The sequence below is a fragment of the Anoplopoma fimbria genome, chromosome 9 (genome assembly GCF_027596085.1).
Source record: "Anoplopoma fimbria isolate UVic2021 breed Golden Eagle Sablefish chromosome 9, Afim_UVic_2022, whole genome shotgun sequence".
In the NCBI taxonomy this organism is placed as follows: domain Eukaryota; kingdom Metazoa; phylum Chordata; class Actinopteri; order Perciformes; family Anoplopomatidae; genus Anoplopoma; species Anoplopoma fimbria.
In genome coordinates, this window is record NC_072457.1 from 9,797,047 (window position 1) to 9,816,933 (window position 19,887).

The 19,887-nt window shown below is 37.7% G+C and overlaps 2 protein-coding genes across 3 annotated transcripts in view; one reads left to right on the forward strand and one right to left on the reverse strand.

Moving 5' to 3' along the window:
• Positions 1-1,592: 1,592 nt before the first annotated feature.
• On the reverse strand, positions 1,593-11,613 carry adra1d (adrenoceptor alpha 1D). Its single transcript, XM_054603694.1, has 2 exons — positions 10,349-11,613; positions 1,593-3,478 (listed from the first exon to the last, which is right to left on the reverse strand). The coding sequence occupies exons 1-2, from the start codon at positions 11,304-11,306 to the stop codon at positions 2,928-2,930; spliced, it is 1,509 nt and encodes a 502-aa protein (XP_054459669.1). The 5' UTR covers positions 11,307-11,613; the 3' UTR covers positions 1,593-2,927.
• ctnna2 (catenin (cadherin-associated protein), alpha 2) overlaps positions 7,498-19,887 on the forward strand; it is a 359,609-nt gene continuing 347,219 nt past the window's right edge. The window contains exon 1 of one of the 2 annotated variants that reach the window (XM_054603691.1): positions 7,498-7,515. In XM_054603691.1, the coding sequence (XP_054459666.1) occupies positions 7,506-7,515 (10 nt within the window). In that variant the 5' untranslated portion in view covers positions 7,498-7,505. The remainder of the gene's footprint in view (positions 7,516-19,887) is intronic. The other variant, XM_054603690.1, reaches the window with a different exon arrangement.

Below are 19,887 nucleotides of genomic sequence, written 5' to 3' on the forward strand. Positions count from 1 at the left end.
ATCCTTCCTACCACCGGGAGGCGAGCAGCCAGGCATATATGAACTACATTAAAAATATTACGGACATTTGGACTTTTAGCATTGTCACCTAACCTGGCTGTATTACAGAGGTTGATAATAATATAAGCAATACATATACAATATCAGTTCAAAGAGATTATTATTAATTTGTATTATTGATTGTTCTTTTTATGTCTCTGTGTTTTTATATATATATATATATATATTTTATATATATATATATTTATATATATATAGCCTTTTATAGTTTGAAAACAGCTCATGCTCTATTAAACCAATGAATTACTCAAAATTTAGATATAGCTATTTTGGCCATCCTGAATGTGGTCCCTACAGGTTTAGCTCAAAGTATAATGATTTAAGCGGCACCCATCCAAATTCGCTTTTTGAGGTGAGAATAATGTCAAATTACAAAAGGAATAGGCTTGTCTTGTTCTTTTCATGTGAAAATGACATTGTTTTCTATTTTATTCATTTCTGTCGTATAATATTTTGTCCAAAACAATCTGTAAATCTGAAATGTTAATAATGTCCATTAAATTGCAATTAAAATTTAGCATATTGTTTTAACTCTAATTTACTAATTTCATATTTATGTGATTCAATTGTTTGTGGTGTGAAAATGACAATTTGCGCTATGAAACTGAATACTTTTTTATTATTGTGATTATTGTAATAAACAGTGTTCAATGTGGAATCACCAAGGCAGGAGTACCTTTCTAAACATGCTTGCTTGATGGTATAAATTGGAAAATGAAATGAGGTTGTCTTTTGATTGTTCTTCTGAAAGGATAGCTGTCGGAGAGGGGACAGACTTAATTCAGGAGTTGCATCACAGTTCAGCCATACTAAAAATATATCAGAAAGCAATAGTAGACCTCAAACTTTTTTGAAAAGATGGCACACCTCAGTTCTGTGAGTTCGACACTGTAGACAATAAAATCCTGATTAAGAGGCTACGTGATTGGGTAGTGCTGTCAACGAACAAGTGACTCAAATTGTGGTTTAACATTGCTGTAGAGTGAGCAACAAGACTCTGACATTTTTAGAAGGCCTGGTAAATCCTTGTAAGGATATATTAGTTTCTGCTATTGCCTCTTCTTTTAATTTATAATATAATCCTTCAAGGCACAGAGATAGTGCCCAGAGTGCATAGTCATTCTCAAAATCAAGTCAAGGACCAGATGTAGACGTAGATGTTTATCTGCAGTCTGTTCATTACCTCTAAGCCATAGTCAAAGTCTTTCTTTGGTAAACTAATGCCAGTGTTGTCAGAATATCCAAATAGGTGTCAACACAGTGGCCGTTTCTTTTGCAGGCTATTTTGATTTGTGTAACTGTGCAATCTTTGAAAGTGGAACAACACATTGCAGTGGGAACTCTAGTACATTGTATTACTCCCGTTAAAAAATACTGTAGCTTTGATGGAGTTATGTCATTGTTTCAAGTCTTTTTTTTTGAGGGACAGAAGAGTGACTGAGTATAAACCACAACATGTTTCAAAGGGTTTTAATCAAAGACCACAACATGGAGAATTCAAAGCATGACAACAAACTATGCTTTTTTTATTTGTGTATATTGGTTTTGTACACTTAATGGGGTGTCCACTGATAAGAACTTTCCTCTATTTATTTTCATCACTTTCTTTCTCTTCATGAAGCTTTTTTTCTTTGTCACTTATGGTCATAATTCCGCTGTTTGACTTTCCCCGAGGTGAAGAAAACATTTGTGTTATCTCATGGTGGAATGAGGCTAATAACAGAAAGCAATTGATATTTATTAGTCTTGATAGTATCTCTCCCTTTTTCTCTTTAACATTGCCCGCAGCTCAAGCCTTATCTGAATGTGACTGATTGTCACTGTCTTTGAATTCATACATTTTTTATTTGTAATTTTGGGTCAGCAGATTTCCACTACTCTGTTCACCTTGGTTGACACATACAGATATTGAATTACTTCCATCAATTTCATTGCTTATGTGTCAAACACACTTTTTTGCTCCCCAAAAGCACAAGACATTAAGGTGAAAAGATGCAAGAGGGGAAACAAACAGAACAATAGTGGAATCTGGAATAGGCAGATTTAAAAAAACAAATAATTGGCACAACTTGTTTTACTTTTTATTTTATTTCTGATTTATATCTGACGTTACCAAACATAACTTTAGAAAGTATCCCTAAAAAAAGGATATTTATCACACATCAGCACTCACTTGTAAAACAAATTACAGTCAAGCGGTCCAAGAGGACCCATGGATTTTTATTCAAATAAGTGTACATATCAATGCCAAGTTGACTTATAAATCCAACAGTTTGAATAAATACTGTGCAGCATCTTTATCATAGGCGGACTCTTACATCTACAATGCCTTGTCAAAACCCCACAATTTGATGAAATATCATGATACATTTTGACATATTACATTTGAGTGAATCTAGACATTCTAACAACAATAAAATCTTTACTTATAACTCTTATTTGCTCTGTTAGAGTTTTCAAAATATTCGTTTCAATCCTTTACAGTTGTATGTAATTTTTTCTCTAAAATCAGCTGAAATTAAAATTTTAATATATAAATTTAAAGAAATAAGCGGCAATAATGAGGCTAATGTTAACCGTCTTGCCGAAAGGGCGTATGCGCGTCAACACCAAGCTGTGTTATGTCGACGCACAGTGCTTCCAAGTGACTGCATCAAAGTTAGTCCAAGAGGTTGCCTCCCACTGTGACCACTTAAATGATGTGAATAAGGGATTGAGATTAGTCCGGTTTGTGCTGGGATCAAGCCTTTGTTGTCAGTCTACAGCTTTACTCAAGCTTGGATTCTCAGATGTTTTTCAAGTCCTATCATAGCATGTTGGTCCAATATGGCTTTCTGAAAATGAATAAAAGCTTCTCCGATTGCCCCCTAAATGTCAGTCTCTTTAAGACCATAGCAGTCTGCCAGATCATAGAACTGATAACTGCTCTGCTCACAAGAGTTGTAAATCCCCATAGAGACTGTGTCTACTATATCAATCCGACCTACTGCAGGTTTGGTTCCTTTTCCTGGCCCTCGCTTGAATTTATTTGACAGATTGTTCACTTTCTCTTTGAGCTGGAAAGAAGATTTTTGCAGAGGTGGAAACAGACTCCATCTCTTGAAACCTAGCGAGGGCCCTTTACCCTTGTGAAACAAAGAGTTGCCACAGGATTCGTGCACAGAATAGCTGGGTGCACAGTCTCCCCTCTGATCCCTTGCCATTCTATGGACAGCCGTCCGCCACCTGTGGTCATAGAAGCGACGCAGGACCCTCTGTCTTTGGTGACACTGGCACCTGAGGAGCCGAGTGAATGCCCGCTGGAACTCTTTGCTGGAGCAGGGGTAGATCATGGGGTTGATGCAGCTGTTGAAGTAGCCCAGCCAGAAGACCACCTTGAACACAGTTTCAGATGGCTTCAGTGCTGGAAAGAAGGCACCTAAAAGGAGATGGAGCAATACGAAATATTTATGAGGGAACATACAGTAAATGTACAATACAAGAAGAGTAAACTGCTTTCATTGTTCCGTTAAAAATTAAGAACATTTTCATTTCAAAATAAAGAATACCCAACGTAGGTACAGTAAGAGAAGTTCTAATATCTTTTTTGTACACCAATGCCATGATAAATAACATATAATGATGTTTAGAAGAAAGATGCTGTATTTCATTTTGCCAATCTGGACTTTAAATGGTTTAGTTTTTAAGAATGTATAGAGAAAAGCATTGTTAAGCGGAAACTGAATCTGAAAAAAACATGCATTAAACATATAGTTAAACATATATATACAGCTGTATTATGCTTTTGCCACATATATAGTATTAATTGGAACAGATGTTTACCAAGCATGCTTCAACCACAAGCCCAAATGCACACAACTCGTTTATGAGGCTCTTGCTGACTAGAATATGTGAGTTGTTTTTTTATTAGTGCAAAGTAATTGAATCCTTTCTCAAGTGATTTTATCAAAACATTTGTCTTCATTAACCAGACTGCTATCAACATGAAGGGGATTTGAATTTTCCTGTGGTGTAGGATTTCTCTGAGGGGATATCAGGTGTTTGAATGAGTCAGTACAGACGCAGTGTAGGTTTACCTGATTCCACCTGTTATGCATTTCACTGCCTTAGCTGCACAGGTTCTTTCAAACAATATCTTTGTCATTAGTGTCTGCATTATGAAAAATCCTGCCATGGACAACTTTCAATATTCCAGTTATCAACTTTTTGTGATTATAGAGCAGTAAAATTAAACAGCTAAGAGTTTTCCTTTTTAATGGCCTAGAGGCATTTAAAAAAATGGATAGACGCTTTTTAAAGTTCTTCCAAATAACATTACGGAAAGCTAATTTACCATTAATTCCATTAAAGTGTTGCAGTAAAAGGTCTGTTTTCTTTTTGCTTACTATCAACCGGAGACCTAGCTGCTTTGCTCATTTTATCATACTTGCTATGGCAATTTTGGTATGACATGAAATGACATGCCTTTTTGAATGGACAGCTGCCTTTTCCTATTGCTTTCTTGTCGTTCATGTCTCCCACTTGGATTTAACACAGTTGTTGAGCCTAGACACGGAGGCAACATGTCACAGTGGTAATGACAAGTCTGCACTGCCTGAGCCCAGAAGTCCATTTTCATTTCAATTTTGTTAGTACAATGTGAAAATATACAAAATGGCTTGTATGTAAATTTTAAAGCAATGGGTCATGCTGTTTTGACAGCAGCTACCAATAACATAATAAACATGTTATGGTGCCATTTACCCAGAGAAAACTGTATTATAAGATATATTCTCTATCTGACTTGTAACATTTTCTGCAGCATGAACAATATTCTGTGTAGCTCCGGCTACCTGCCTCTTACTTTGCTTTCATTTCTGTTAAAAGACTCGTCTGTAAACCAGTTTTGACTGAATAAAGTGGATATCAGTGGATAAAATGTTATCCACTGATATGTTATCCACTCTTACTGTCACAAATTCCACTACGTTTGAGATTGTTTTGATCTTCCCTGCCTGTTTTCATTAAATCTCCAGTCATTTCAGGTCCTGCCACTCACACCATGGAATCACTCGTTCTCCTCACCTGGTCGTCCCTGCTCATCTCACCTGTAGCCCATTCTCTCATTAGTTCCTCACTATTTATATCCGTCCACTTCTACTTGGGCCCTGCTAGATTGTCTTGTTTCTAACTGCCAAGCTCTCCATCGTTACTCTAGATTTAGTACCTGATCTGCCTGTTCTGACCCTGCCTGCCCACTTGGACTTTGGATTTTCTACGTGCCCCTTTTCGGATGTTTTGCCTGAGTGACTGATCTCCCGGTTTTGACCCTGCCTGAATACTAAGTAAACTGAAATATCCTTGTATCTCTGTCTCTTTGTTGTGCTTTTGCGTTCCACTTTGAAGGTGCTGGAATACCGTCCTACTTACTTAAATGACATCACCTTAAAGGCATACAGCAAGTGATTCACCACTGTGGCGCACTTCCACTACACTATGACAACAGATAATATATTTAAGATTATTGTTTTATTGCCTATAAGATAACAGTATCTTTTAAAGTTGGATGTCTGCTAGATGCAAAATGACCTCCCTAACAAACACCGGCCTAAGTCATGATTAAACAGCTTAATGCGACCCACATTTACATTTATAGGAGAGTCAGGTAATTCAGTATGAAGAGCGACAAAGTACACGTAAGGAAGAAGTCCGGGTGGATGGATGGGTCAAACAAACATAGGACTTTCAGCCAGGAGACTGCTGTTCATGTGAAACCAAAAGTCAACTTAGTTTTTTTTTTTAAACTTTATGTATGTAAGGTACTTAACTGACATCACATAAGTCACATACAACTTCCTCATATAACTAACAAACTTACTTATTTTAACCCAAACCGTGATCTTTTCCTAAACCCAACCAAGTCGTTTGTTTAAATTTTTGTTGTCAATTCACAGTGTTGACCAGATGTTTAAGATTGCGAAGGTCTATCAAAGTGTGTCTGTTGCTGCTGGTATTTTTCAATGGTCATATATGCTATTTTGAGATTCACTGGCAAACAACCCGTTCTGTTGTTTAGGTATCAGGACATGTTGGAAAAGAGGATGGCTGTTTGGAATATTTTACGAGAATGTTTTATTTTTTTATTTAAGTACACATTGGCTCATACTTAAGTACATGAATGAATTTGTTGAATGCACATTGAAGCTCATCAAGGAGTCTTGGGACCTGTCCAATTTCTCAGACAACATTTGTGACCTCTCTTTTGTGTGATCAGACAGTATCTTGATCAATCCTTGGTTAAACAGCTTAGAGAATTATCTCCTTGACATTTAATTTTCTGTGTGAAGGTCAACCTTTGATGGCTTTTTGAAACATATGGCCTTCAAAGATGAAGCTATAGTTCAGTGAAAACTTGCATAACCACTGGTATGCATTGATAGTGAGCCATGTTGACCAACTGATATATTGTAAGGATTATAGTTGCCATAAACTGTAAGTATTACAGTAGTTGTTAAACTATTTTTATATAAATAGATGTTCTATAATTTTCTTATCAACAAATACCATGAACTACAACCAACAATGAAATAGTCTGTCGAAACTCTCTGCCCTGAGAACAGATGTAAATCTTTAAAAACTGATCATGAATATATACTTTAATTATTATTAAAGGCTTAATCTTTTCCTCAGGAGAAGATAGTGTTTTTGTTGAGGACAAATTTCAGCTTCAATTTGCTTTTAGTATTTACAGCGACGGGGTGTATGTCGGATCAACTCAAAATAAATAACAGTGCCCAGGGCCTCGTAATAAAGGAACATGTCACTCTGAGAAACAGTAAGGGTAATTTATGGGTTTTTTTTTTTTTTTTGACAACATGGAAAGTTTCTGGCACAGAGATGTGAGGTTGATCAGACTACAGGCTACAATACTTGTTTGTCATATCAATTCATTGTTGGTTTTGGTTTTCTAATGGGATATGTTGACTGATAGGAAAAAAAAAGAATATCACCAGACTTGGGCTGCATGGTGGTGTGGTGGCTAGCACTGTCCCCTCCCAGCAAGAGGGGCCCGGGTTCAATTTCTAATAATTGTTCTCTCCTAGGTCCACTTCCTGGTTGAGGATGGCGCTCTCATGAACATGCACACATGCCCTTTGCTCCACCAGGTGTTGGTGCTGTGGACTGTACCAAACAGGACCTTAGGATAGGGGCAGTATCAATGGGTTTCATTTTTGTACTTTTTGTTATTTTAGCCCTAAGATAAAATCACTGTAGCTTAAATAGTATTTTGTAAAGTTATTGTATCATAATGCCTCAATGGAAAGACTGAAGTTACTAACGTTCTTAATAGCTTTAATTGCCTGCTTAATTGTACCCTTACTTTTAGCAATGTAGTTTTAACCAGGAAGTATTTAAAGCAATTGTTTGACTTAATAAGCTTTTTGTCTGTGTGCTGGGGATCCCTCATGGATGTCAGTGAGTATCCTTTATTCTATATTTATTTTATTTTTTTTGGTTGGTATATTAATCATAAAGTAAGAAACCGTAAAAAGCAGAGCTTTGAACCAAGTTCCTGTACTGTTCTAAGGTTCTCCAAACCTCCCAGTACTGTCGGCTCACATTCTGATCAACAGGGTTTTGAAATTAGCTCAACATAACGCCCACAAATGTAAATTAGATCAACGTAAAGCTCAGGTAAAAATGTAAATACATCTAGGCATAACTACAGTAACATTAGAATGTATTATATTTCTCAATACGAACATTTTGGACATGAATGGACACTCATTTTCTATTCATAAATATTGAAAATCAATGTCATTGTCTTCACACCCAGTGTATTGTTCCATTATTGCCAAGCATGGAATGCACATTACACCTTTTTAAAACAAAGTCAACTATAAACTGCAATGATCGGAAACTTGAAACATGTATGAGTGTGTGTCTTTATGCTGGTTTGATTTATGTTGGCAACAAATAAAGGAAAATCTGAAAAATATAAATAGTAAATAATAATAAATCATACTAAAAACTTAATCTATATTACCTGTTAGAGAAGAATTTCTGAAAGGCTATTTCTCTTTATTTAATCTGTTTCTGGAATTCATGAGTCTGGTGCACTAATATGATAAAATTGTTTCTGGGCACTCTCTGGTGCTTCAGATGAGTCAGACTACTCCGTCTAGATTTGCATCATCACAGAGAACGGGCCTCAGTGGCACAAGAGGTTCTAAAAGTATGTCTGCCTCTCATTCCCAACATCAATCTCTCTGAATGACTGACCAAGTGTGGCTAAGAATTGTAGGTGGTGACTATTCCGCAGACGTCAATCAGTCATGTAAGAAACAAACTGCAACCCCCCATAGGAATGAATCCATAAAACAGGGTAACACTCTATTGGTCCCTATGGGGACTTTGTTTTTTTAACTACTTCCTCCAGGGAGGTCAAAGTGCAGGGTGAGACTGCAGAACAGCATGTTTTAGGGGATTCTGCAGGACATATTTCCAGCAGTGAACTTAAATTCCTTAGAGTTCTAAGATCCACTAGACATCCACATTATATCATTATGATACTGCAGACAATATGGTTTAGTTTAGAAGCAAAACTTTAGATGATGGTGTTCTTTTTATCATGTTAAATTAGAGGCCTCTACCAGGAAGCACAAATTTAAAACCACTTAAGATATCACCAGACCTACTTCTCCAAGATAATTATTTATTTTGGCAGAGCTCCCTTTTGTTTTTCTCTTTTGAATAAAACTTTTTAGCATAGTGCCACACTTCCCAGGTGCATAGTATGATCACAAAGGCATCATATGTCAAGTAAAATGATAAGAGATTGTGATGGTGTATTTATTTGTACTTATATTGCCCTTTGCACTCCCATTGAGTGATTAAAGTTATGAGCAGCTTCCACTTCATTTCTTGCAACCTTTCTCTCCCTGCAGACTTTACTGTAATAATTTAATTCAATAAATCTGGGGGTGCAGCAAGAATGACAGGGCTGTACGTGCTATACCTGATAAGACACTGGCCATTTGTTCATAATGGCTTTCACAATCAATTATGTGAAATAATATACAAAATTGAAATTCATGAGGCCACCATAAGTGTGTGGTTGTGTGTGTGTGTTGTCGATATACGCTGCTCTAAGTGCAGCTGTATATGCATGTGGCATACTTCAGTTTGATTTATGTAGAATCCATAATGATTTGCATTACTCATCCACTTGGAAGGGCCTTTTCATCAAGTGATTATCCATGTCTCATTCTTTCAATACTGTGGTGTGTTGCTAACATTAACACCTACATTTCTAGTATTAAGTGTAAATAATCTCAAATGTTTAGGACTTCCAGGTAGATATTCCCTCCTGTATTTAATGTTTCTTTGTGTTGCAGTTATGTTGCTTAGCATAGATTCTAGTATTGGAGAGGTGGAATTTAACTGTACCCTTCCCCTGCTATGAAGATCACGAAACACAAAACCCTTCACAAACAAACAAATATATTTATTTTATATATATATATATATATATATATATATATATATATATATATATATATTTATTATGTTACCATTTGAGACTCTCACTAAAACAGGTATAGCCCAATGAAAATGGATCTTGGAATGGGCAGCTGTGATGGCTGCAAGATGCAAGGAGATTTTATTTTTCAAATTCTCATTAGTGAAGAATGTCTGTCTATTATGACTGCTCTTTGAAGCATGTGATATTAGCCTTCGGGGAAAAAAATAGGATTGCAGAAATAATGACAGGAATGAAAACAAGCCACATTAATAGTCCTGATTTCACACCAATATTTGTTTTAATAAATCTTAGTTTTGGTCAATTCCTGTCGCAGTTTTTTTTCTCCGTTGCCTATACTGTATGTCTTTGTAGTTGATGTTGTACATTATCTTAAACTGTAGTTTATTGATTTAATACTGTCAGCAAGTATATACGTTTCATATAAATCTACGCGGTTCTCAAGAGGAGCTGCAGGCTGAAAGTTTCATCTCTTTTAAGTGACGCAAATTCATAACTGATCACATTGAAAGGAATTAACTAGAAAAGATATCACTGCAAACGATTTACCACATAATCAGTCCATGTGTTGAATCGAAATTGCAGCTTAGTGAATTAATTTAATGGGTTAGGCATATCAAGAATGAATTAATTTGATGTCCTTGACAGAGATCATAGCCTACATGACGTTATATCATCCCTTTTATGCACAAACTTGCAAATACACTCATTGGGGAACATTGAATGCTGGACCACAAGCAACATAAAGTGATAAGACACACATACCCATAGGCAGAAAGAAGAAAAAGGGCAGCCAACACAAGATGAACATCCCCACAACGATGGCGAGGGTTTTAGCAGCCTTTTTCTCTCTGGAGAACTTCATCAGCCGCACTGACAGAGAACTTCTAAACGGATGGTTCTTGTTGCTCTTTGAGCTGCTCCGGCGTGCGTCCTCCATCACGCTTCGACAGTGTATCCGGAGGACCACTTCCATCGACTTATTTCTCTCCCGTTTCATGCCCGCTTCTAGGCTCTTAGTAGTCCTGCGGGCTACAACATACACCCGAAAGTACATGATGAGAATGACCATTAGCGGGAGGTAGAAGGAGAAGAGAGAGGAGAAGAGCGCGTAGCCGGGCTCCTCTGTGATGCTGCAGATCCTGTCGTCCACAGGCGGCGGTTCCTTCCATCCCAGGAGCGGTCCAACAGAGATGACCGTGGATGACAGCCAAACCAGCAGTAAAATAGCTATTGCTTTCTTCTCCGTCATGATAGTTGGGTATTTCAGGCAGTGTTTAACACCTATGTACCGGTCGATGGAGATGACGCATAGGCTGAGGATGGATGCTGTGCAGCAGAGCACATCCACCGCTGCCCAGATGTTACAGAACACCCGGCCAAACACCCAGCATCCCAGAACCTCTAGAGATGCAGAGAAAGGCAGCACAATAATGCTCAGCAGCAGGTCTGCCATGGCCAAGTTGACAATGAAGAAGTTTGTGACAGTCTGCAAATGTTTATTGCATACAACAGACAGGATAACCAAAATGTTGCCAACAATTGACGCCGAAATGAAAACGAAGAGAAAGATCCCAACCCCGATAACCTGTGAGTCCATAGTGAAGTTCGGGCATTTTGTGATGCTGTCGTTTGGAAATATTTGGTCCAGAACAGATCCATTAAAAGCTTCAGCAAAATAGATCCCATAGTTGCTTTCGTTCCTCAAGTTAGAGTCATTCATTTTTGAAACGCCATAAAGAGAACTTTAGAGTAAGTTCTCTAAAGAAAGCAGCGTGTCGTTTTCAGTCTCTCTTTCCAGTAAAGCGGTCGTCTTTAGACTCAAGGGACTGATATTTAAAAAAATAAAAGGACCAAACAAAAGTCCATATGATTGCAGGCAAATGCACGCATGATTATTAAGCTGCTCTTTAAAAAAAACAAAACAAAAAAAGAATCATCTTTAAAAAAACAATTGAAGCAATAAGAACAAAAAAAAAAAATCAAATGCATTTGGATGAATATTTACGCATTTCTTTTCTTGCGGTGGTTTTCCATGGTGGCATCCTTTTGTAAAACTCCCCGATCACAGACTCAGAGCTGCTACAGCAAGTCTGAACCTACAGCTCCACCCACACGTCACATATTTACTGGTGCGTTCAAAGTCTCCACAATAGAGCAACACTTTAAATATTGGCACGTATTCTACAATTGTCCTGCCATATTTTCCACTTATCTATCTTACATGTTTTCATTAACAGGTGAAAGGTGAACAAGATTGTTGTATTTATGCGTCTTATAGTCTAAAAATGCCCTCATGGAAAACTATCCGAAACAACCTCTCATCCATCCTGGAAAGATAAGAAAAAAAGCAGTATCTGGCAGATCATCTTAACAGCCACAGGCACCAATAATCCAGCTCTGCCCACTTGAGTGATAATAAAAACCTGATTGCCTTCTTCAGGCAGAGCTGTGAAGTCTTACATTGACACTGCAGCTGCCATCCCCAGGCCCTGTGTGGATAGCAGGACAGGTCTGTACAAACCACCAGGGAGCCTGGACTAGAGAAGAGGTCAAAGGGCAGAGTCACAGAGCGGACAAACAGTCCTTGCATGGGAAAACATCAGCCCAGTGTGTTGATACACACAGCTCCAGGGGTGTAAGAAACAAATTGTACATTTACTCTCGTTACTCTGTGTGTGTGTGTGTGTGTGGTGTGTGTGTGTGTATCATCCGATCATTCAATTGTTCTAGATGCCTCTGTACAGCAGGCATTGCAAATCAAAGAGACAATTAGGAAAGAAGAGCATTGTCTCCCCTCATATTAACAATTAAAAACATTTCAATGAGGGCAATAAATGGCATCGGTTTAATGCAGGAAATGTGACTTGGTGTACTTTACGCCCACATTCATAAGAGGCTACACTTTGCCTGTCATCAATGATGAACCTGGTTAATTATCTTTGATTAACCTTTCCAACATTTTAAATTACTTTACTTTATTGGGGAACGTGCTTTACAAAATGTTCCTTCTGCGGATAAGATTGTGCACAGCAGAGAAACAGTAGGCTACCGAACTAAATGCCAAATACAAACGAACAGATTTGCAACTAAGAATTATATTTTGTAAAATGTTTTATTGTTTATTGGATAACCCATTCAAGAAACAAAGAAAAACACACAGTCCCTCTTTAAGCTTACATTACAAAACTGAAATAATATTCTATTGATAATATTAGTTTTTGTTTTTCATTTGCCAGATTAAAAGGAATAATTGAAAGAACAGATTAATTTTTACTCTTACTTAACTACCACAAGCAGGCTATTGTTTATTACTACGTGTTCAAGTCCTGACAAACTTTGGGGGAGTTTGATCAGCAGCTGCAGCAGAGAAGAAGCTTCTGGTGTGTCTGCGGTCGCAGGAGGGCAGAGCTCCAGAGAGGAGACACTCCGGAAATGATATAAATGTTTGCATTCACAGTCAGAGTTCACGGGCCGGGGGCCCTGCCATAACTAGCCCTGTAATCGCAATTAAATTAAGGATCCTATATGGGTTGTGGTATCAATAATACTTTTTGTACTTCAGCATAATGTTGCAAAATGTTGTACCTATCTTAATTATCTGAAGTATTGCACCACACACACCCACGTTGTTCCTGACCTTAATAGTCCGGGTATGCTGCATCTGGCTAACATGGTAAATACTATCATGCTCATGTTAATCCCTGATTTGCAGTGGTCTTGCTTTGCGCAGTGGACTGGTTAAACCCAGGACAAAGACTTCAAGTGGACTGGTTATACAGGGATTAAAAGGCACGCTGGACTGGTTACATTATGCTTTGAGGATGAAATGGAAAATAAGTGGAACCTGGAGTCGAGTGTGGCAGACCTCGCGGTGCCGATCAGGCAGGTGAGTACAAGAACACACAAGAACTCTCCAGATGAGAAAGTCAACAATCACATAGTTGCCAAGCAACGTAGTTGTGTGTGCGGTGTGTTAAAACGGTGCAGTCTTTCCTTTGCTATAGGCTCAAATATCGTGGCTACAGCCACTGGGGAGTTTTTGTTGTTTGTACATGTACATGTTGTCTGCTCTGGTGATGTTTTATTCTACTATAGATTCTTACAAGCTGGGGTGTCCCTAGCTTGCTGAATTTTTTGTCTGTCATTTTTCTTCAATTATCAGAGTTCTGTCTCTTTTCTGGTTACTTGTTGTGAGGCTACACTGAGGAAGTCAGTTGTATATTTATATAACTTCTAATCAGTTGTTTGCAGACTGCAGAGTGCTCATCTGTTTGTTTGGACATAAGTGGTCTTGTTGCTAACGTTATATCATCACCTCCTCCCCCCTTATGATCTAATATTAAAATATCCAAGAACTGAATCCAATTCCAGATCAACAGAAGTAAGTATAGTTTCTTATCTCTTATTCTTAAGGAATTCATGTTATTTCCTGAGCTTGAGTGTACACATTAGTTACGTGCATATTCCCCTAGAAAACTATTCTAAATTAGTAACTGTAAAACTAATCAGCATTTACAGATATTTATTATTTTATTTGAAGACAAACTTGGGTTCAAACTTAACTGGTTGCATATCATTGAATAAAACAGCCAAGCTCCAGAGTCTGAGGTCCATGATTACACCTGAGAGTGTCTCACAAAAAATTAAAGAATAGTCCGTCACCTTTTGTGTCCCCATCTATATCTTATAAGTTTCAGTGCTTAAAATTAAGCTTAAAGTTCATAGTCTAAGAGATAAATTCTGGAAGATATGTGTCCAAAGTTTAAAGAAGTATTAGGCTCTAATGCTGGTTATACACCAGAAAACCAAATTTCTGGATGGGTAAAGAATGGAGACAACTTTACACTTTGATAGTGTCCAAAACGGAGTGCAGCAACAATGTAAATTTTGGCATTGATGTTGGACCATTTCATATTGGAACAATGTTTTGGTTTTTTTAATTCTTGCTTTCTGCAATATCTGTAAATGGCACACTGACCTTCCACAAAGTCAACCACTGGGGTAGTTTGGCTGAAGAGCACACAATACATATTAGCAAGCCATAGGTCTAGTATAGAATCTGTATATAGCTGTAGGTAGCAGCACTTCAGTTTTCTAGTCGCGTTGCATCTGCTCAGGTGTCAGAGCACATCCGCTTTATTGGATTTATAAAGCAAGCTACGACCTCATCTCATGAGGGCTAAAGCTGCAGTCGTGCAGAGCTTGTATGATGGCCCAGCTTTGAACCTTTCAAACACAGCTATGTTTCAGATAGTGATGTATGTGATTAATTACAGTGCAGAGGTTCCTAATGGTATAATACATAAAGCAATTTTTAAAACTAATTTAATATTCCACTGATCCTTCTACTCATGATATATTTTTTGAATATGTTGTTTCAGCTAGTTGAAATGAAACAATGTCAGATTGTTAGGCCACTTGGGGACAGCATAAACGAGGTGTGATCACAACACTTATACACATCATCACCTTTGGAGTTGATATGGCCAACATGTTAATAGGGCTGAGAGACGACTATAGTAGATCGTGAACGATTACATTTTCTCCATGATCTGCCTTTACAGAGAGCTCTATGGCTCAGGTGTTCACCCTTCATACTGCTAAATGATTAGCACTACTACTAAATGTTTAGAGCTGCTGCATCGAGAACTTTTTATCTCTACTTTAAGCAGCCAAAGTCACGGACGAGCGAGAATTATAGAGCTCTTTCCACACATGGAGCAGATGAGAGAAAGGTGAGGTGAAGGTGCTGTTGTCTGCACTGGTTACAAACAGGCTCGGTGCCGAACAGCACGCTAACATGCTGACATATTCTGTGTTTTTGTGTTTTTAGCTGAGCTCAACCAGATAATATTTGGTGTGAACTGATTGGTGGTGCTATTTTGCCCTCATTGGTCTTCGTGAAGTTTGCTGAAAGTGATGTAATGAGGCCCCGGTGCTTTTTTTGTGGATTGATAACTGCGCCACAGTGTTTAAAAAAAAATAGCCTTTCAAATGCTACATTGTTAGACAGCAACCAGTCATACGATTACTTGGAAGGCAATTTCGCCTTGTGTGCTCTGATTATTTTGCATGCAGTTTACATACCAATCATCATTTTATTTGATTGAAAACTCAATTAATTTGCTCCTGATGTTCACTGCCATTGTTTTGGAACAAGGAAATACCAGGAGTAACATGGGTACCATTTTTACAAGTGACTTTTTTTTTTTAATAACTGCTGTGTGGTAAAAGTAACTGAGAAATATTTTTACAGAAACTTTAAACAAACTTTAAAAGTTACATTTGACAATGGAATTTAGTGTGAATGTGTTGTGGTATTTTGTTATCTTGTAGACCTATATTTTATTCAGCTACAGCAACCAGTCAGTTTTTGGGCACCATATGGTGGAATGCACATGACGTGTATGTGTTTTTACTTGCTGAAGACCAGACTGAAGGCAAAAGCCTCCAAAACAAGCAATAAGTGTTGTTGGCTGCTGTACAAGTCTTGGAGAGTACACCAAGTGTCTGCTATTTTCTATGAGACTGCAGGACGCATTAATTGCAAAGAATTGCAACTAAACCAGTTACTTTGTCCTACAGGGGGAATGCATAAGAAAAGTACTTCACTGTTAATCTGATGTTGTGTAGCCCATCAATTATAGATGCCAGCACTTCAACCTCATAGCCCTTGATACATGTCATATCTATTATGCTGAAAGCCAAAACAACAAACTACTTTGTGCATCCTGGAGGTCTTTTTCCCTCTTTTTGACTGCTTAGACTAGCACAATGCGTGTGATGACTGACTTAAAGGACACTCACTGATGACATACTCATGTAATGCTCTTTTGATCACTAAGCAAATCTTACAAATGGGCTCATGGCATGGCAACACCAGGCTGTCCTGGTCTTTAGAAATTAATTCCCATGAGATTGATGCATGCATGGTGCTATTCTATACTGTTGTTAATGAGCAGAGCATTCTCACCATTGAAGTTAAACTTTTTTTGTTATCTTCACTTGTGTGATTGCAAAATAAAAGTCCTACCCTTCAGCTGCATTCCACTCACGCCAGAGGCTTTCGTCCTCTTTCAAAATGTTTGGTATTTCCTGTAATAATGTGCTGTGATGAAGTACAGTAAAGAAAAACAAAACACTCAGCCTTCTTGCCTATCTCTTTCTTTACTTAATAAGCAATTTAACCATAGTGTTGGAAGTAAAACATCTTTTGAGGGATTTATCTTTTTCTGTGTGTGTGGTTTTAAATGTTTTAAATTATGTTGTAGACTGACAAAGAGGAGAAGGAGGGGCATTCTGTGACCTAAGCATATTGCAGGTCCCATTAGTTATGGTGCTAGCCCAGATATTTGCACATCTATGCATCACCCTCACACATACACGCACACTCACGGACACATATTTCTCTTTCTCCCCCCTCAGACTCTCAATATGGTAATCTGCCCATGACGTTAACTGCCATTTTATCAGTACTCTGCAGAGTGCTGGGATTCAGTCGTCCACAAGTCATGTCGAGTTTTGATATTACTTCAAACACGACTGTTCAAATGCTCAATGACAGAGGTCAAACGGTCAGAAGTTTCTCAAACTGCTTCTTTGTTTGCCACATTTTGTCAGAAGTCAGAAAGACAATCGACCAGCATGTGTTGCACTGCACTTTGGTGCAAAAAATAATAATTTGAAACCACTTTGCTTTAAGGTCAAACACGAGTTTTACTGTAAACAGAAGCAACATCATATGCCTCTCACCCTTTCTGCATTCAAAAGTGTCTATTTACACCTTGTAACTGTGCATCAAGGAGCGCTCTTGTCAGACAGGGACAATTAGTTGCGTTCACTGCTTTGCTCTGTAAATGGATGCATATATCACACTTTAACAAATGCTTAGGCTAATTAATGCCATTACCAAAAGGCACCTATCTCCAGATGGAGGACGGTTGAAAAGAAGAGTGTCATTAGGGCGCATTGCATCAATACCACATTTTATCATGAGAATGTCCTCTGACTTTGACAGTGCAGAGAATTCGACAATATCTTTACTTTCAACCTTGCAGGCAAGGTCTTGCATATTTATTTTAAGGAGATGAGGGAACTAAAAACTATCAATCTGATTCATAATCTGATTTACATTTGTGTAGTTTTTGTTGTAATTTAAATGGCAGCTATAAAAAGTATTTCCATTATGCACAATGCTAGATGCTTTTTTTGATGTCATGAATTTTAACTTGCATGCATGCTAATTAAAGAATAAGTGCATTTTTGTGAAGCCTAAATTCTTGAAATTAAGATGTTTGAAAGCATAAAAATAGCAAAACATAAAATAAGGACTAAGTTATTATGGCAGCTATGGAATGCTATTGACATTATGATCGTCAGTTTGGATTGGCATGTTTCAAGATTGTTATGTTTGTCTAAGAGTTCTGAAGGCCATGGCACTGCATTTGAGTTGGAGCAGACTACCAACATGCACATAGCGGAGAATCTGAACCATTTTAAACGATACGCTTTAAGAATTAGCTACACTGTTTCAGATATTCTCTGGGAACTCCTATTACAGATGGGAACATTTTCAGACCAAATTTGTGGGATTGAATACAGTATGTTACAAATTTGGGAACATGGAGAAAAAAAGGCTAGAAAAATGCAAACAATATTTACAAATGAATCCTTAATAATGGCCGCTTTAAAGCAGGGGCCCCTTTCTCATATAGAATAGGCCCTAGTTGTCTCTACCATATGTTGTTTTTATTTCTATTCTGTTTGTTTGAGTAAAAACCCACTAGGACATATATTGTTCATAATGCCGGAAGAATTCCTTAAAAAAACATCATCATTTTAGTATGTAGACTAAGCCTATATAGCAAACCTGCAATAATAGGGCCACCTTCAACTTCCAACAGTCTGCTAAATACTAAACCTCTACAGGCTGTAATATGATGCACACAAAACAACTTGTACACATACACATTCTAATACTATCTTAAGTTCTATAATACTACTAAGACCATAAACACTACAATACAATTTTATGTTGGTACTTTTGTCCATGTAACACTGCACGCCTGAGGTACTATACTATACTATACCGTTTACATGACTGATATAACTGGCAGATGGTGTGTGTGTGTGTGTGTGTGGTAGATCATAGATCATCACCATCCGCCATTAAACACACCTAAGAGCTGTTATTGAATATTCAAAATTCTAATATATATTCTAAAAGTAACAAAAAGAGATATTGGAATTTGAAAATGAATATTTAATATATAACATTGTCTCTTTCATTATTTGGAAATGAAATGTAACTTTGGGCCAAGCTAAACGAGGAATAATTCAACAGCAACATATCGATGGCAGAAAATGTCACCGCAGAGAGAGGGACACCGTGTCTCAACAGCAAGCACTACGTTATGTCATGTAAACAAACCAGGTACCTCTAGCTGTGCGCTCCAGATCAGACTTGATATGTTATCACTTAAAGATGGGGGAGCAGTATCTTGTGACATTTGTACTTTTTAATAATAGAATAACTTTTGGATATTGGAACGACATACAACATAGCCAAAAGCAAGTAGAAAACTTTCAGGCAATCTGCCTCCAGCCAGCTGCCTACCTATTTAGGTTTTTGTAGTGAAATGAGAAGGTATCCTACAGATAACTCCCCATTTCATCTTCATGTGTCAGCAGTTCCTCCTTTGCAGTCTTTCAACCGAGTGACAGGAATAAATAGAAACAGGGTGTCAAAAAAAAAAAAGTTAAGGTCAGAAATAGATATTCGAAAAGTTCGAACGTGTGTAATTTAAGAAGGAATATTCCAAGATAATTTTTGGCCACATTTGACAGCCCCACACATACAAATGCAGACTGCTACCACCAGAGGTATGTTTCCCCTGGAGAACAGAAATGGGTATGGACAGTCAGAGATGCACATGGAAACTGGCTATGTAACTTAAATCTACAGTCTCAAACAATACAAAAAAGTGAGTGAAGCAGAATGGCAATCAACACGAGCCCCCAGAGTTTTTTGTTGGGTTGGTTACAAGGAAGATAAACTGGGGGAGTAAGCAGTGCTGTCGGGTCATTTGAAATGTTGATTTATGTTTTCTTAAGGTTCTGAGGTAAAGTTTACTTTGGTGTCTTGTTGACAGCATGATACGCCTACAGTAATGTGAGTTCTCTATGCATTTGAATGTTTTTCTGGAAAACCTTAGATTGCACCACAGTTTGAAAAAATGGATTGCTTTTTTCTTAGAAGAATATTCTGTACAGTTGCATGCCCATATTTTTGAAGGCCATCG